Below are 16,803 nucleotides of genomic sequence, written 5' to 3' on the forward strand. Positions count from 1 at the left end.
GTGACATCATCAGTCCTCACCAAGTTGCAGTGTTTGTAGCTCCCAGAGGGAGATTGTGTCTGGCCAGTGGGATGTGATCGGTACTAGTGCATCGTGATGACTAAAGGAATAATTCCAGCAATGGGGTGACATGGCCATCTGGAGGTAACCTGCTGTTGGGCTTAAAAGATGTCATGTTAGAATTCAAACCACACTGGTCTTTGTATCATTAATAGCATTTAACATTTGACGTTACGAAATATATCAATTTAGAGAGAGTCTGAAGAAAAGAGTTTTTACCTCTTATTAAGTTTAAGGATGATCGTCTTGGCTAAAACGCCGCTATCCCGGGGCAGAACGAGGGTTTTATCACCCCCAAATACCCGGGGCAAAAACCGGGGAGCATTTCCTGTAAGAGGCAGAGCTTTCTGCAGTAGCTCTGCCTCTCCTCGCATCAATCCCTGCTGATCGCCGCCTTTTCACTGAGAAGGGCGGGAGAGAGGCGGAGACCCGCGGTGGATTGATACCATTGGAGGCAGAGCTACTGCAGAAAGCTCTGCCTCCCTGGGCAGCAAAATCCACGACCAGGAAAGTCGTGGGTTTTTGTCCTAAGATTTGGGGGTGATAAAACCCTCGTCCTGCCGCGGGATAGCGGCATTTTAGCCCAGACGATCAATCAACCTTACGGTGGCCACACACGATACAATAAAATGATCCGATTTTACGGCAATTTGATAAAAACGATCGGATCTCCCGAAAAAATAGAAAGCTTTTTTTTTTTTTCATTCGACTGAAAAATCCGATCGGATTTCCCGTTTTCTTCGATTTTTATTGATCCGGAATGCCAGATATATTTCTTCAATCTTTCTAAAGATTGTATGGTGTGTGTTAGTCAATTTATTAATATACACAACCTAGCAATTTTGTCAGTTTCCAATCATTTTTATCATAATTGGGGGAAAATTAAACATAGGTGTGTGGTACATTGGTCATATTTTTGAAATGTTACAATCAGTCAGAAAAAATTATTGCAATTCTTAAATTGAACAGATATTTAAAAAATTGTATGGTGTGTGGCCACCTTTAAACTTAATAAGAGGTAAAAACTCGTTTTTTTGTGGCTTCAGAGTCTCTTTAAAGGATGGGAATAAAGTTTGTAACCAATAAAAGACATTTTTCAGTAGATAAATACATACACTTACATAGATCTGTACATCAGTCCTGAAAGAGGGACAAGTGAGAGAGAAAGAGGGACAGAGGGACTGGTTTTCCAAAGAGGGACAGTTGGGAGCTATGCTTTACTATATAAGTCTACATCTAAGATGACATCAGCATTGCAGTTATATGATGCCATCTCTCTCATCATCACCAGGTTGGCCAAGTCGACTCTGACTCTGATTCCTCTGCTCGGCATCCACGAGGCCGTCTTCAATCTGATCCCAGAGGAGAGTGCGCGGGGCCGCCTGCGATACAGCAAACTGGGCCTGGAGCTGCTGCTCAGCTCCTTCCATGTGAGTCCGGAGACCAAAGATGGATGATGTATTGGGGCCCTAGGCAATGTAATAGATTTGGGGGGGCCCCTTGTGGTGTTTCTGGTAAACTGAAGTGGAGAGAGGTCAAAGAGGGTAACAGGTAGGCCCCTTGACACCCACTAGGCCCCGGGCACCTGCCTAGGTTGCATGGCGGATGATCCTGCTCTGGTGTGGTTGGTCATGTGATGCTGCAGGCCCTCTGAGATACAGAGGTCATCTCCACTCATTCTAACACTCCATGTGTGTACTCCTTTATGTATGTATGATGCCAATAAAGAGTAAAATGCATTAAAAACAGCTTAAAGGGGCACTACAGCAAACAACTGTAAAATGTAAAATATGTGCAAACATATACAAATAAGAAGTACATTTCTTCCAAGTAAAATGAGCCATGAATTACTTTTCTCCAATGTTGCTGTCACTTACAGTAGGTAGTAGAAATCTGACAGAAGCGACAGGTTTTGGACTAGTCCATCTCTTCATAGGGGATTCTCAGCAAGGCTTTTATTCTTTATAAAGATATTCCCTAAAAAGGATTTAAGCAATGATGCTGGCCAGCTTCCCTGCTCGCTGCACAGTTTTTTGGCAGTTAGACAGAGCAACTGCCATAAGTGCGTTTGAAAATAAATAAATCCCTGAGAATCCCCTATGAAGAGATGGACTAGTCCAAAGCTTGTCACTTCTGTCAGATTTCTACTACCTACTGTAAGTGACAGCAACATAGGAGAAAAGTAATTTATGGCTCATTTTACTCTGGAAAAAATGTACTTCTTATTTGTATATGTTTGCACATATTTTAAATTTTACAGTTTTTCGCTGTAGTGCCCCTTTAAAAATGTTGGGGGGGGGGGGGTGTAAAGGCGGACTTACAGTACTTCCCCATAGATGATATCACAGTATCATATCAATAAAGAAGTACAATCATTTAATTCTTTCTCCAATAAAATCTGCAATGTGTTTCGTGAGTCAGACGCCTGCTTTCTCAGGCAAACTACAAAACGGAGCAGCTGTAATAGTGTCAGGTGGAGTAATGGCGCCTCTGTCTGTACTCCTATGCAATAGCACAAACTCTAACCCGCAACATTTCAGTGATCCTCACTTGGTTCATATCAGGATTTAGTGAGGGTTACTGAAAGGGTTACTGAAATAGCTTCTGTATCATTTGAGGAAGTCACAATAAGATTGTTACCCATTTTCCACAATAGAATTAGTCCTCTACTTACAAACGACTCGAGTTACAATATTTCATACACACAAGCAAAGTCGTCTCCCTGTACAAAATATACAATACTGTGTTGTATAAATTGTTATAAGTAGTTTAAAACACATGAAAAGCGCATTGAGAACAACCAGAAAGCATACAGTAGTCTATACTGTGTTTCCAGATCCAGAGCTGTCCACAAATAAATCCTTCATCCACATTTCTCCATGTAGAACACAAATGGAATCTGCCTGTAAGTAGGAGACCGCCTGTATGTAGCGCTGTATATGGCCTAGTATGCGGGTATTTCGTTCTTCTTGACCTTTGACATTGAGTATGATAAATAAATCAGTGGTGGGCGAGATCTCCATTGTTGTGGGAGTTGTGTGGACACTGGTCCGGCCGTCTCCTTGCCCCATAGAGAAGGTAGCTGGCATTTCATGGTATGGTCTTACATCCTCAGCCAAACAATTATCCAGTAGGTTAGAAGGGTCTCTGTACAGTGAGAGCAGGGTGGGATCGGGCAGGTCTCTCACCACCAGGCCTGAAGCATACATTTATGTACTGTACATACTTTATGTGTGCAATCTCAAGCTCACTCCAACCTGAATTATCGCAAATTCTTCCTGTTTTAAGAAAGCAAACGTTTGTTTTTCTTAACATCTTAGTAAGGGGGCTTTTAGGACCATTGTAGTCCCTTACACACTCCAATGAGTTCTGGGTCACCATGAGCTTGCTGGGTAGCCTGTCCCTCTCGGTCTTACAAGCCCTACTGCATAGAGCCAAATTAATCCATGCCATGCACTGATGAGGATCAAACAACCCAAAACAGTCTGTATGCATGTTGGATTATTATGGCTCTGTACAAATTAACAAGCTGACACATCATTGCATTCCAGCGGTTCTGGAGGTGTGTTTAGCTTCTAAGGGTAACAATGGTTAATTTGCATATATTCAGCAGTGATGCACTGGGAGACATCTCAAGCTCACTCCAACCTGAATTATCGCAAATTCTTTCTGTTTTAAGAAAGCAAACGTTTGTTTTTCACAATACTAAAGCCTCATGTACACGGGTAGATGAGGCGGCGATGTGGCTTATCAATCGAGGTCGGATCTTGCTACCGCCGATTCCCTGCTCGCTCCCCGCTAGGGGACAATGGCAGGGGATCGAGCGGAAGATAAGCGGCGCCGGTGGGGACGAGCAGGGATTCGAATCTGGCGCACGCGCGTCGAGCGGGGACGCAGCGGGGATGCAGAAGAGGCGATCCGGCGGCTAATCGAGCCGCCGGATCGCCTCTACATCTCCCCGTGTAGACGGGGCTTAACACTCTCACCATGTATAGTCTGACCTCTGATATACAACTTTCATCCTTCTACAGGGTCTGCTGGTCGCTGTGCTCTACTGTATCTGCAACAAGGAGGTGAGGCTCTCTATCCCCCCTGCTCTCTCTTATCCCCTCTGCTCTCTATTCTTCCTGCTCCCTATCCTCCCTGCTCTCTATTCTTCCTGCTCCCTATCTTCCCTGCTCTATATCCTTCCTGCTCCCTATTCTCCCTGCCCCCTAACTTCCTGCTCCCTATCCTTTCTTCTCCCTATCCTCCCTGCTCCTTAACCTTCCTGCTACCTATCTTCCCTGCTCCCTATCCTCCCTGCTCCCTATCCTTTATGCTCTTTATGCTCCCTACTCTATCCTCCATGTCCCCTATCCTCCCTGCTCTGTATCCTACCTGCTCTCCATCCTCCCTGCTCCCTATCCTGCCTGCACTCCATCCTCCCTGCTCCATATATTCCCCGCTCCCTCTCCTCCCTATCTTCCCTGCTCTCTATCCTCCTGCTCTGTATATTCCCTGCTTCCTATCATCCCTGTTCTCTATCCTCCCTATTTTCCCTGCTCTTTATCCTTCCTGCTCACTATGCTCCCTACTCTATCCTCCCTACTCTTTATCCTCCTGCTCCGTATCCTCCCTACTCTCTATCCTTCCTATACTTCCTGCTCCCTTTCTTCCCTGCTCCCTTTCCTCCCTGCTCTACAGGTCCGTCTCAAAAAATTAGCATATTGTGATAAAGTTCATTATTTTCTGTAATGTACTGATAAACATTAGACTTTCATATATTTTAGATTAATTACTCACAACTGAAGTAGTTCAAGCCTTTTATTTTTTTAATATTGATGATTTTGGCATAAAGCTCATGAAAACCCCAAATCTCAAAAAATTAGCATATCATGAAAAGGTTCTCTAAACGAGCTATTAAAGAGAACTAGAGATGGGCCGAACCTCCGATTTTAGGTTCGCGAACCGGGTTCGCGAACTTTCGCGTAACGTTCGGTTCGCGTTAAAGTTCGCGAACCGCAATAGACTTCAATGGGGATGCGAACTTTGAAAAAAAAAATAATTATGCTGGCCACAAAACTGATGGAAAAGATGTTTCAAGGGGTCTAACACCTGGAGGGGGGCATGGTGGAGTGGGATACATGCCAAAAGTCCCGGGGAAAAATCTGGATTTGACGCAAAGCAGCGTTTTAAGGGCAGAAATCACATTGAATGCTAAATGATAGGCCTAAAGTGCTTTAAAACATCTTGCATGTGTATACATCAATCAGGTAGTGTAATTAAGGTACTGCTTCACACTGACACAAAAAACTCACCGTGTAACGCACCGCAAACAGCTGTTTGTGTAGTGATGGCCGTGCTGGACTGGTGCGCACCATGGCGAGAGTGCAGGTTTTGGTGGCTTTACAGCCCATATGGTCGCCTGGTATGCAGTGGTGGGTTCACTGAACAGGTATGCAGTGGTGGGTTCACTGAACACAACAGGTATGCAGTGGCGGGTTCACTGAACAGTACAGGTATACAGTGGCAGGTTCACTGAACAGAACAGGTATGCAGTGGCGGGTTCACTGAACAGTACAGGTATACAGTGGCAGGTTCACTGAACACAACAGGTATGCAGTGGCAGGTTCACTGAACACAACAGGTATGCAGTGGCGGGTTCACTGAACACAACAGGTATGCAGTGGCGGGTTCACTGAACACAACAGGTATGCAGTGGCGGGTTCACTGAACAGGTATGCAGTGGCGGGTTCACTGAACAGTACAGGTATACAGTGGCGGGTTCACTGAACACAACAGGTATGCAGTGGCGGGTTCACTGAACAGGTATACAGTGGCGGGTTCACTGAACAGAACAGGTATACAGTGGCGGGTTCACAGAACAGGTATGCAGTGGCAGGTTCACTGAACACAACAGGTATGCAGTGGCGGGTTCACTAAACAGGTATACAGTGGCGGGTCCACTGAACAGAACAGGTATGCAGTGGCGGGTTCACTGAACACAACAGGTATGCAGTGGTGGGTTCACAGCACAGGTATGCAGTGGCAGGTTCACTGAACAGGTATGCAGTGATGGGTTCACTGCACAGGTATGCAGTGGCAGGTTCACTGAACAGGTATGCAGTGATGGGTTCACAGCACAGGTATGCAGTGGTGGGTTCACAGAACAGGTATGCAGTGGTGGGTTCACAGCACAGGTATGCAGTGGCAGGTTCACTGAACAGGTATGCAGTGGTGGGTTCACAGTACAGGTATGCAGTGGTGGGTTCACAGCACAGGTATGCAGCCAGTCAGGAACAAGTTAAGCCTAACTAATCTTTCCCTGAGAGACAGTCTGCAGCAGCTCGCCCTACTCTCACTAACGCAGGCAGCACACGAGTGACAGTAATGGCCGCCGCTGCCTGCCTTATATAAGGGGGGGGTGGGGCTCCAGGGGCTAGTGTAGCCTAATTGGCTACACTGGGCCTGCTGACTGTGATGTAGAGGGTCAAAGTTGACCCTCAAGGTGCATTATGGGGCGAACCGAACTTCCGCAAAGGTTCGCCAGCGGGACGCGAACCACCGAAGTTCACGTGGAACCGTTCGCCGGCGAACCGTTCGGCCCATCTCTAAAGAGAACCCGAGGCAGGGTTCTGTGAATAAAATCCCCATACAGAGGCTGGGTCTGTCTATAGAGCCCAGCCTCTGTTGCTATTTAGATCGCCCCTAAGCCCCCCCCTGCGCTTTGCAATCCCCCCATAAATAACAGCCGCGCTGCTGACATGCAGCTTGTTAGAGCGAGCTGTGTTTTCCTTTGTAACATCAGTCTCCGCTCTCCCCCGCCTCCTGCTTCGCTCCGGTCCCTGCCCGGGTCCCTTCCCTCCCCGCTGATTGGAGACAAGGGACGTGGGCGTGGACCGGAGCTCTGCAGGAGGCGGGAGGAGCACGCAGAGAGACAGTACAGATGTAAACACAGCCCGCGCAGCGCGGCTGTGATTTATGGAGTCTCCCTGAGTGCAGGGGGGATTTAGGGGTGATCTAAATAGCAACAGAGGCTGGGCTCTATAGGCAGACCCAGCCTCTGTATGGGGATTTCGTTGTGAGAACCTCACCTCAGGTTCTCTTTAACCTAATCATCTGAATCAACGAATTAACTCTAAACACCTGCAAAAGATTCCTGAGGCTTTTAAAAACTTCCAGCCTGGTTCATTACTCAAAACCGCAATCATGGGTAAGACTGCCGACCTGACTTCTGTCCAGAAGGCCATCCTTGACACCCTCAAGCAAGAGGGTAAGACACAAAGAAATTTCTGAACGAATAGGCTGTTCCCAGAGTGCTGTATCAAGGCACCTCAGTGGGAAGTCTGTGGGAAGGAATAAGTGTGGCAGAAAACGCTGCACAATGAGAAGAGGTGACCGGACCCTGAGGAAGGTTGTGGAGAAGGACCGATTCCAGGACTGAGTCTGGTGTAGAAACATCCAGAGCCACCGTGTACAGGCGTGTGCAAGAAATGGGCTACAGGTGCCGCATTCCCCAGGTTAAGCCACTTTTGAACCAGAAACAGCGGCAGAAGCGCCTGACCTGGGCTACAGAGAAGCAGCACTGGACTGTTGCTCAGTGGTCCAAAGTACTTTTTTCGGATGAAAGCAACTTTTGCATGTCATTCGGAAATCAAGGTGCCAGAGTTTGGAGGAAGACTGGGGAGAGGAAAATGCCAAAATGTCTGAAGTCCAGTGTCAAGTACCCACAGTCAGTGATGGTCTGGGGTGCCATGTCAGCTGCTGGTGTTGGTCCACTGTGTTTTATCAAGGGCAGGGTCAATGCAGCTAGCTATCAGGAGATTTTGGAGCACTTCATGCTTCCATCTGCTGAAAAACTTTATGGAGATGAAGATTTCATTTTTCAGCACGACCTGGCACCTGCTCACAGTGCCAAAACCACTGGTAAATGGTTTACTGACCATGGTATTACTGTGCTCAATTGGCCTGCCAACTCTCCTGACCTGAACCCCATAGAGAATCTGTAGGATATTGTGAAGAGAAAGTTGAGAGAGGCAAGACCCAACACTCTGGATGAGCTTAAGGCCGCTATCGAAGCATCCTGGGCCTCCATAACACCTGAGCAGTGCCACGGGCTGATTGCCTCCATGCCACGCCGCATTGAAGCAGTCATTTCTGCAAAAGGATTCCCGACCAAGTATTGAGTGCATAACTGAACATAATTATTTGAAGGTTTTTTGTAAAAACAAAACACAGGACACCAAGAGCCCAATAGTGCAATATTGTCTGGTAAGCTCAATATATAATGTAATGTCTAAGGTTCATCATCAGGTAACCACTTGACAGGCAGGTGGGGAGTATTAGTACCTGACCCCACTCAGGTATAAAAGTCGCTCTCTGTAGATAGGAAAATGGGGAAAGAACCCCTCCACCAGGGGTGGACTTAATCGTGCTGTAATATGTACGAACAGAGGCGCCAAGCAGAGTAAAGCAATGTTCTAAAAATGATAAAAAGAGGGAAGTCGAGGTGGACTTACCTCCCTCCGGTAGTGGACATATACTCAAATGCAGAGTAAAAAATATACAATTTATTCGCAGCTCCATAAAATCGCAACGCGTTTCGCGCGTCCCGCTTCATCAGGCAGTACAGGAGCATATAAAACTGGGTCAGGTCCATAAAGCGTGTGAGCGCCTCTGTCTTATTTGAAGGATTACTTTTTTTGTTTTAAAAACACTTTTCTTTTATTGGTCGGATGAAATATGCTAATTTTTTGAGATAGGAATTTTGGGTTTTCATGAGCTGTATGCCAAAATCATCAATATTAAAACAATAAAAGGCTTGAACTACTTCAGTTGTGTGTAATGAATCTAAAATATATGAAAGTCTAATGTTTATCAGTACATAACAGAAAAGAATGAACTTTATCACAATATGCTAATTTTTTTTAGAAGGACCTGTATATCCTCCGTGCTCTCTATCCTTCCTGCTCCCTATTATCCCTGCTCTGTATTTTTCCTGTTCCCTATCTTCCCTGCTCTTTATCCTCCCTGCTCTCTACGCTCCCTGCTCTGTATCTTTCCTGCTCCCTATACTTCCTGCTCCCTATCTTCTCTGTTCCCTATCCTCCCTGCTCTCTATCCTCTTTGCTCCTTATCCTCCCTGCTCTCTATCCTCTTTGCTCCTTATCCTCCCTGCTCCCTATCCTCCCTGCGGTCTATCTTCCATGCTCTCTATCCTCCCTGCGCTCTATCTTCCATGCTCTCTATCCTCCCTGATCTTTATCCTCCCTGCTCCCTATCCTCCCTGCGCTCTATCTTCCATGCTCTCTATCCTCCCTGATCTTTATCCTCCCTGCTCCCTATCCTCCCTGCTCCCTATCATCCCTGCGCTCTATCTTCCATGCTCTCTATCCTCCCTGATCTTTATCCTCCCTGCTCCCTATCCTCCCTGCTCCCTATCCTCCCTGCTCCCTATCCTCCCTGCTCCCTATCCTCCCTGCTCTCTATCCTCCCTGCTCTCTATCCTCCCTGCTCTCTATCCTCCCTGCTCCCTATCCTCCCTGCTCCCTATCCTTCCTGCTCTCTATTGTCCCTGCTTCCTATACTCCCTACTCTCTATCCTCTCTGCTCTCTATTCTTCCTGCTCCCTATCCTCCCTGCGCCCTATCCTCCCTGCTCCCTATCCTCCCTGCTCCCTATCCTCCCTGCTCTCTATCCTCCCTGCTCTCTATCCTCCCTGCTCTCTATCCTCCCTGCTCTCTATCCTCCCTACTCTCTATCCTCTCTGCTCTCTATTCTTCCTGCTCTCTATCCTCCCTGCTCCCTATCCTCCCTGCGCCCTATCCTCCCTGCTCCCTATCCTCCCTGCTCTCTATCCTCCCTGCTCTCTATCCTCCCTGCTCTCTATCCTCCCTGCTCCCTATCCTCCCTGCTCCCTATCCTTCCTGCTCTCTATTGTCCCTGCTTCCTATACTCCCTACTCTCTATCCTCTCTGCTCTCTATTCTTCCTGCTCCCTATCCTCCCTGCTCCCTATCCTCCCTGCGCTCTATCTTCCATGCTCTCTATCCTCCCTGATCTTTATCCTCCCTGCTCCCTATCCTCCCTGCTCCCTATCATCCCTGCGCTCTATCTTCCATGCTCTCTGACGTCCCTGCTCTCTATCCTCCCTGATCTTTATCCTCCCTGCTCCCTATCCTCCCTGCTCCCTATCCTCCCTGCTCCCTATCCTCCCTGCTCCCTATCCTCCCTGCTCTCTATCCTCCCTGCTCTCTATCCTCCCTGCTCTCTATCCTCCCTGCTCCCTATCCTCCCTGCTCCCTATCCTCCCTGCTCCCTATCCTCCCTGCTCTCTATCCTCCCTGCTCTCTATCCTCCCTGCTCTCTATCCTCCCTGCTCTCTATCCTCCCTACTCTCTATCCTCTCTGCTCTCTATTCTTCCTGCTCTCTATCCTCCCTGCTCCCTATCCTCCCTGCGCCCTATCCTCCCTGCTCCCTATCCTCCCTGCTCTCTATCCTCCCTGCTCTCTATCCTCCCTGCTCTCTATCCTCCCTGCTCCCTATCCTCCCTGCTCCCTATCCTTCCTGCTCTCTATTGTCCCTGCTTCCTATACTCCCTACTCTCTATCCTCTCTGCTCTCTATTCTTCCTGCTCCCTATCCTCCCTGCTCCCTATCCTCCCTGCTCCCTATCCTCCCTGCTCCCTATCCTCCCTGCTCTCTATCCTCCCTGCTCCCTATCCTCCCTGCTCTCTATTGTCCCTGCTTCCTATCCTCCCTACTCTCTATCCTCTCTGCTCTCTATTCTTCCTGCTCCCTATCCTCCCTGCTCTCTATCCTCCCTGTTCCCTATCTTACCTGCTCCCAATCCTCCCTGTTCCCTATCTTACCTGCTCCCAATCCCCCCTGTTCCCTATCTTACCTGCTCCCTATCCTCCCTGCTCCCTATCCTCCCTGCGCGCTCTATCTTCCATGCTCTCTATCCTCCCTGCTCTCTATTGTCCCTGCTTCCTATCCTCCATGTATCTATCCTATACTCGGAAACTAGAAAATACATTTAACTGATTAGTTTACACAGAATGTATATGACATTTCTTTTAGAGGAAAAAATGTAACATAGTCAGATTAGATACAGTGACAGAAAACCCCTAGAGAGGATGTTAGCAAAACTGGGAAGAGGGGTGGTGGCTTCACTCTCTCAGCCTATCAGACTCCCCCTCTTTATTATGCATATGATGGTCCCCAGCAGCCTTAGGTATGGCATTCCCACACACACCCTCTCAGGCTCTGCTCTGTAGTGATGGGTCGTTCGCGAACGACAAGAGCCGGCTCTCAGTTTTAAAAGAGCCGATGCCTCAGCCGCCCCACACAGCTCTGCTTTGCTGTGTAATAAAGGGCGCTGAGGCATGCTGGGAGATGTAGTCCTGTAGTCGCAGCTTGTAGGAGTGTATGGGGCAGAGCAGTAGCAGGAGGGATTGCCCGAGCGAGAGAAGCAGTCTGGAGTTGTCATGGAGACGGGGGCGGGGCTTTTCCTCCGATTCTGAGTGGTGTTTAGTGATATTTAATGAAGAGCCGATTGAGAGCCGTAAGAGCCGGCTCTTTTATGGGAGCAGATTCAGAAGAGCCAATTCTCTGAGAAGAGCCGGAATTCCCATCACTACTGCTCTGTCTATTCAGCAATGCATATGTTGATCCTCACAGACTCTCCTCCACTCCCACCGCATTCAGGGAGGACGGTCTCTCACTGTCTCCTCCCCTTCCTGTTCTGCATGTGGCGGCTCTTCTCATCACGTCTCTGTCTTGTGTTTGGCAGGTCCAGGCGGAGTTGCGCAGAAAGCTACACGACACATTTAGGAGAAGCCACTCTTCCTGTACCTCCAGGTCGCTGCACCCTCCTCCAGGGAGACCCCAAGTTGGGGAGGAGCTGATGTCGGACAGTTCGGAGGCCGCCCAGCCCATGGCCCGGACCAGCCAGTGTTAGCCTAGCAACCTTCTATTTATTTATTTATTGCTTGTTATATTTTCAACATTGTTCATTAAACTCTTGTGAAGATGTGAATTTACCAAAATGCTCTTGAAGCTTTTCTGGTGAAATGACATTCCCCACCCCCTGGCACCGCCCACCCCTCACTCCCAGCTCCGCCTCTAGACCATGCACTCCCTACTGTCGCCATAGAATCTGTGTTTTGTCATACCCAGCGTGGTTCTTCCATGAAGCAATGTAAATCACGTGCTGCAGGCCGGCAATAATTAGAGGGCAGCGAGAAGCGGCTCCCCTTCCCCACATGTCCCCCTCCTCGCACTCCCCATCTCCCGCCCCTCATTAGATGCGCGGCGCTGCTTCATTCACCTGCTCTCAGTGTTCCAGCGATGGAATTTCTATCTGCCCATCCAGCATCCTGTATCCATGGCTACAGCGGTGCCTCATGTGACCTGTTACGTGCTGTTGGGTCACATGAGGTGCCGTTGTAGTCAGAGAGGAAGCAGGACGTGTGGCTGGTGATCCCATAGCTAATCTGCTGAGAGCGGGTGAGTGATGCAACGCCGGTGCAGCACATACCTGGCATCCTGAGGATCAGATGCTGCAGGCCAGCAGGGAGGAGATGCTCTGTGAGGAGGTGCAGGACATACCCGGCATCCTGGGGGTCAGATGCTGCGTGCCAGCAGAGAGGAGATGCTATGGGAGGAGGTGCAGCACATACCCGGCATCCTGGGGATCAGATGCTGCGGGCCAGCCGGTAGGAGATGCTCTGTGAGGAGGTGCAGCACATACCCGGCATCTTGGGGGTCAGATGCTGTGGGCCAGCAGGGAGGAGATGCTATGGGAGGAGGTGCAGCACATACCCGGCATCCTGGGGATCAGATGCTGCAGGCCAGCAGGGAGGAGATGCTATGGGAGGAGGTGCAGCACATACCCGGCATCCTGGGGATCAGATGCTGGGGGCCAGCAGGGAGGAGATGCTATGGGAAGAGGTGCAGCACATACCCGGCATCCTGGGGATCAGATGCTGCGGGCCAGTAGGGAGGAGATGCTATGGGAGGAGGTGCAGCACATACCCGCCATCCTGGGGATCAGATGCTGCGGGGCAGCAGGGAGGAGATGCTATGGGAGGAGGTGCAGCACATACCCGGCATCCTAGGGATCAGATGCTGCGGGCCAGCAGGGAGGAGATGCTATGGGAGGAGGTGCAGCACATACCCGGCATCCTGAGGATCAGATGCTGCAGGCCAGCAGGGAGGAGATGCTATGGGAGGAGGTGCAGCACACATACCCGGCATCCTGGGGATAAGATGCTGCAGGCCAGCAGGGAGGAGATGCTATGGGAGGAGGTGCAGCACATACCCGGCATCCTGGGGATCAGATGCCGCGGGGCAGCAGGGAGGAGATGCTATGGGAGGAGGTGCAGCACATACCCGCCATCCTGGGGATCAGATGCTGCGGGGCAGCAGGGAGGAGATGCTATGGGAGGAGGTGCAGCACATACCCGGCATCCTAGGGATCAGATGCTGCGGGCCAGCAGGGAGGAGATGCTATGGGAGGAGGTGCAGCACATACCCGGCATCCTGAGGATCAGATGCTGCAGGCCAGCAGGGAGGAGATGCTATGGGAGGAGGTGCAGCACACATACCCGGCATCCTGGGGATCAGATGCTGCAGGCCAGCAGGGAGGAGATGCTATGGGAGGAGGTGCAGCACATACCCGGCATCCTGGGGATCAGATGCCGCGGGGCAGCAGGGAGGAGATGCTATGGGAGGAGGTGCAGCACATACCCGGCATCCTGGGGATCAGAGGCTGCGGGCCAGCAGGGAGGAGATGCTGTCTTGGAGGAAGCAGAGGGAGGTGAGTGTACTTCCAGTGTGTGCAAAGCACAGCCCGATGTGTCTCTACTCTTTGGCTTTGCACACACACCTCGGGGGGAGGGGGGTAACACATCCTCACAATGTATTGTCTATAACCGGCCCTGGCTATACAGCACAGCTGATCCCTTGGGCAGCACCTCACAAGATCTCCTGTCGGTAGATGATGAGCTCACTACTGATTGCAGCCAGTCCCAAGCCTATTCTGTATGCCTCAGTCCTCATACCCCATTCATTGCTGCGTCTCATACCTCATTATACCATAGTCCGGTCTCCTATCTCATTGCACCCATGGGAGGACTGGCCAGGGGGGAAAGGGGGAGATTTCCCCCCAGACTGCCTCTCATTTAATGATTTAGGGCTGGTACAGTGCCTGGTGCTTTCATGTTTTTGTATAATTCAATGTGAACCACTAGGCTGGCTGAGAGAAATAAACGCCCAATTTCAGAGCAATTAGAGGTCAGTCAAGCTGGTAAATATACACAACATGATGCAGAGCAGAGGCTTGCCTGCAGGGTCCATGGGAAAAAAATCTGTCTAGTCTCTCACCATTGTTAAAATGAGTGCATGTGCACAGCTACATAAGGTATTGTCTAGGTTGAAAAGTTTTTGACAGTCATTAGACTACAGAAGAGCTGCTTGCAGACAGTCCCTAGACTCCAGAAGGGCTGCTTGCAGATAGTCCCTAGACTCCAGAAGGGCTGCTTGCAGATAGTCCCTAGACTCCAGAAGGGCTGCTTGCAGACAGTCCCTAGACTCCAAAAGGGCTGCTTGCAGGTGAATTCTGATGATAAATTCTGAATGCGATGGAAACCCCAGCCTTTGTCCCTCAAGTGTTCTTACTGTATTTCCCATCTGACTACCGGCATATAGCATGTGGGGCACGTGTGTGATGTCATTTGGGCTTGGGCCGTGAAAACGGACCTCTAGTTTGTGTTTTCCCTCCAGGCCAAAAGGTCCCAGTCCTCCCCTGATTGCACCTCATCTCATGCTATCCCTCATTCCTCTCTGTAGCTCACATATCATTACTGGGATACCCCCCCCCCCCCAAAAAAAAAAAAATGTACATGCTGCGTGTACACCACAACCCTAAGGTGCCTCTCACAGCTGCACGGCACACATTAAGCCACCCACACTAACCCGTCAGCCACACTAAGCTGCAGCCCACAAGTGCGTCCATGCAGGTCACAGGGCATGGTGGGCACAGCACATAGAGGATACAGGGATGGGGGGCACAGGGGTTAGAGGTAACGGTATGGAAATCACAGGTGATAGAGGGTACTGGGATGTAGGTTACAAGGCATGGAGGATAAAGGGATGGGGGGCACAGGGGTTAGAGGTAAAGGTATGGAGCTCACAGGGCATGGGGGGCACAGGACATAGAGGATACAGGGATGGGGGGCACAGGGGTTAGAGGTAAAGGTATGGAGCTCACAGGGCATGGGGGGCACAGGACATAGAGGATACAGGGATGGGGGGCACAGGGGTTAGAGGTAAAGGTATGGAGCTCACAGGGCATGGTGGGCACAGGACATAGAGGATACAGGGATGGGGGGCACAGGGGTTAGAGGTAAAGGTATGGAGCTCACAGGGCATGGAGGGCACAGGACATAGAGGATACAGGGATGGGGGGCACAGGGGTTAGAGGTAAAGGTATGGAGCTCACAGGGCATGGAGGGCACAGGACATAGAGGATACAGGGATGGGGGGCACAGGGGTTAGAGGTAAAGGTATGGAGCTCACAGGGCATGGAGGGCACAGGACATAGAGGATACAGGGATGGGGGGCACAGGGGTTAGAGGTAACAGGGTATGGAGATCACAGGTGATGGAGGGTACAGGGATTTAGGTTACAAGGCATGGAGGGGACAGGGATGGGGGGTGTCACAGGGCATGGAGGGGACAGGACATAGAGGATACAGGGATGGGGAGCACAGGTGATGGAGGATACAGGGATGGGGGGCACAGGGGTTAGAGGTAAAGGTATGGAGCTCACAGGGCATGGGGCGGCACAGGGGATGGAGAGTACAGGGGGTTGGAGTGCAGGTTTGCTGATCTCTTATGTTCCCAGTGATCTCCATGCTGTGATAAGCTCAGTAGGTCTCGCTGTATAGGTGCATGAATTCTGGGTGCCCATCAGGAGGGTTAATCATCCGCTTGTCATGTTCCGGCCCCTGTGGGGAGGTGCTGCAGCCCGGCTGGTGTGACGCGGGGACCTCCTGCAGTTTTCAATCTCTGTAAAGGTGGCCATACACTGGTCGATTTGCCATCAGATTTGACCAACAGACAGATCCCTCTCTGATGGAATCTGATCAGAGAGGGATCGTATGGCTGCCTTTACTGCAAACAGATTGTGAATCGATTTCAGCCTGAAACCGATCACAATCTGTGGAGCTGCCGCCTGCCCGCCAGCTATACATTACCTGATCTGGCCGGCGCGACTCCCCCGGTCTCCGCTGTCTTCTCCACTGTCTTCTTCTCCACTCCAGGCTCCAGGGCTGCAGCTTCACTGAACTTCCTGTCCAGGGGAAGTTTAAACAGTAGAGGGCGCTCTACCTGCCGGGACAGGAAGTTCAGTGAAGCTGCAGCCCTGGAGCCCGGAGTCGAGAAGAAGACAGCGGAGACCGGGGGAGTCGCGCCGGCCGGAACAGGTAATGTATCTCCGCTGTATTGCGTCAGTCGTCGGGCATTCGAACGCCACTATCGACGCACTCCCGACCCGACGGCGATCAAGAAAAATCTTCCGCACGGACGGATCGACGGGAATCGACGGGAATGATTGATTTTGGACGGAAATCGATCGTTCTGTCAGCGTTTGCGCAACGATTTCACAGTGATCGAAACTGCTGTATATCGGCGGGAAAATCATTAGGTGTATCACGGCACTGAGATTGGAAACTGGTGTAACGTCTCCTCTGCTGGAA

At 50.3% G+C, this 16,803-nt stretch overlaps 2 protein-coding genes across 20 annotated transcripts in view; one reads left to right on the forward strand and one right to left on the reverse strand.

The window, feature by feature from the left end:
- Positions 1–2,032, reverse strand: part of GPR4 (G protein-coupled receptor 4) — a 228,422-nt gene extending 226,390 nt beyond the window's left edge. The window contains exon 1 of the mRNA XM_068250127.1: positions 1,938–2,032. The gene's annotated coding sequence lies outside the window, so the exon portion shown is untranslated. The remainder of the gene's footprint in view (positions 1–1,937) is intronic.
- The window catches only part of GIPR (gastric inhibitory polypeptide receptor), a 309,157-nt gene extending 297,076 nt beyond the window's left edge, over positions 1–12,081 (forward strand). For all 19 annotated transcript variants that reach the window (XM_068250112.1, XM_068250105.1, XM_068250107.1 and 16 more), the window contains 3 exons: positions 1,352–1,490; positions 4,092–4,133; positions 11,836–12,081. In XM_068250112.1, coding sequence (XP_068106213.1) covers positions 1,352–1,490; positions 4,092–4,133; positions 11,836–12,003 — 349 coding nt within the window. In that variant the 3' untranslated portion in view covers positions 12,004–12,081. The remainder of the gene's footprint in view (positions 1–1,351; positions 1,491–4,091; positions 4,134–11,835) is intronic.
- The last annotated feature ends 4,722 nt before the right edge of the window (positions 12,082–16,803 follow it).

Source organism: Hyperolius riggenbachi, chromosome 8, assembly GCF_040937935.1.
Source record: "Hyperolius riggenbachi isolate aHypRig1 chromosome 8, aHypRig1.pri, whole genome shotgun sequence".
Classification (NCBI taxonomy): Eukaryota; Metazoa; Chordata; class Amphibia; order Anura; family Hyperoliidae; genus Hyperolius; species Hyperolius riggenbachi.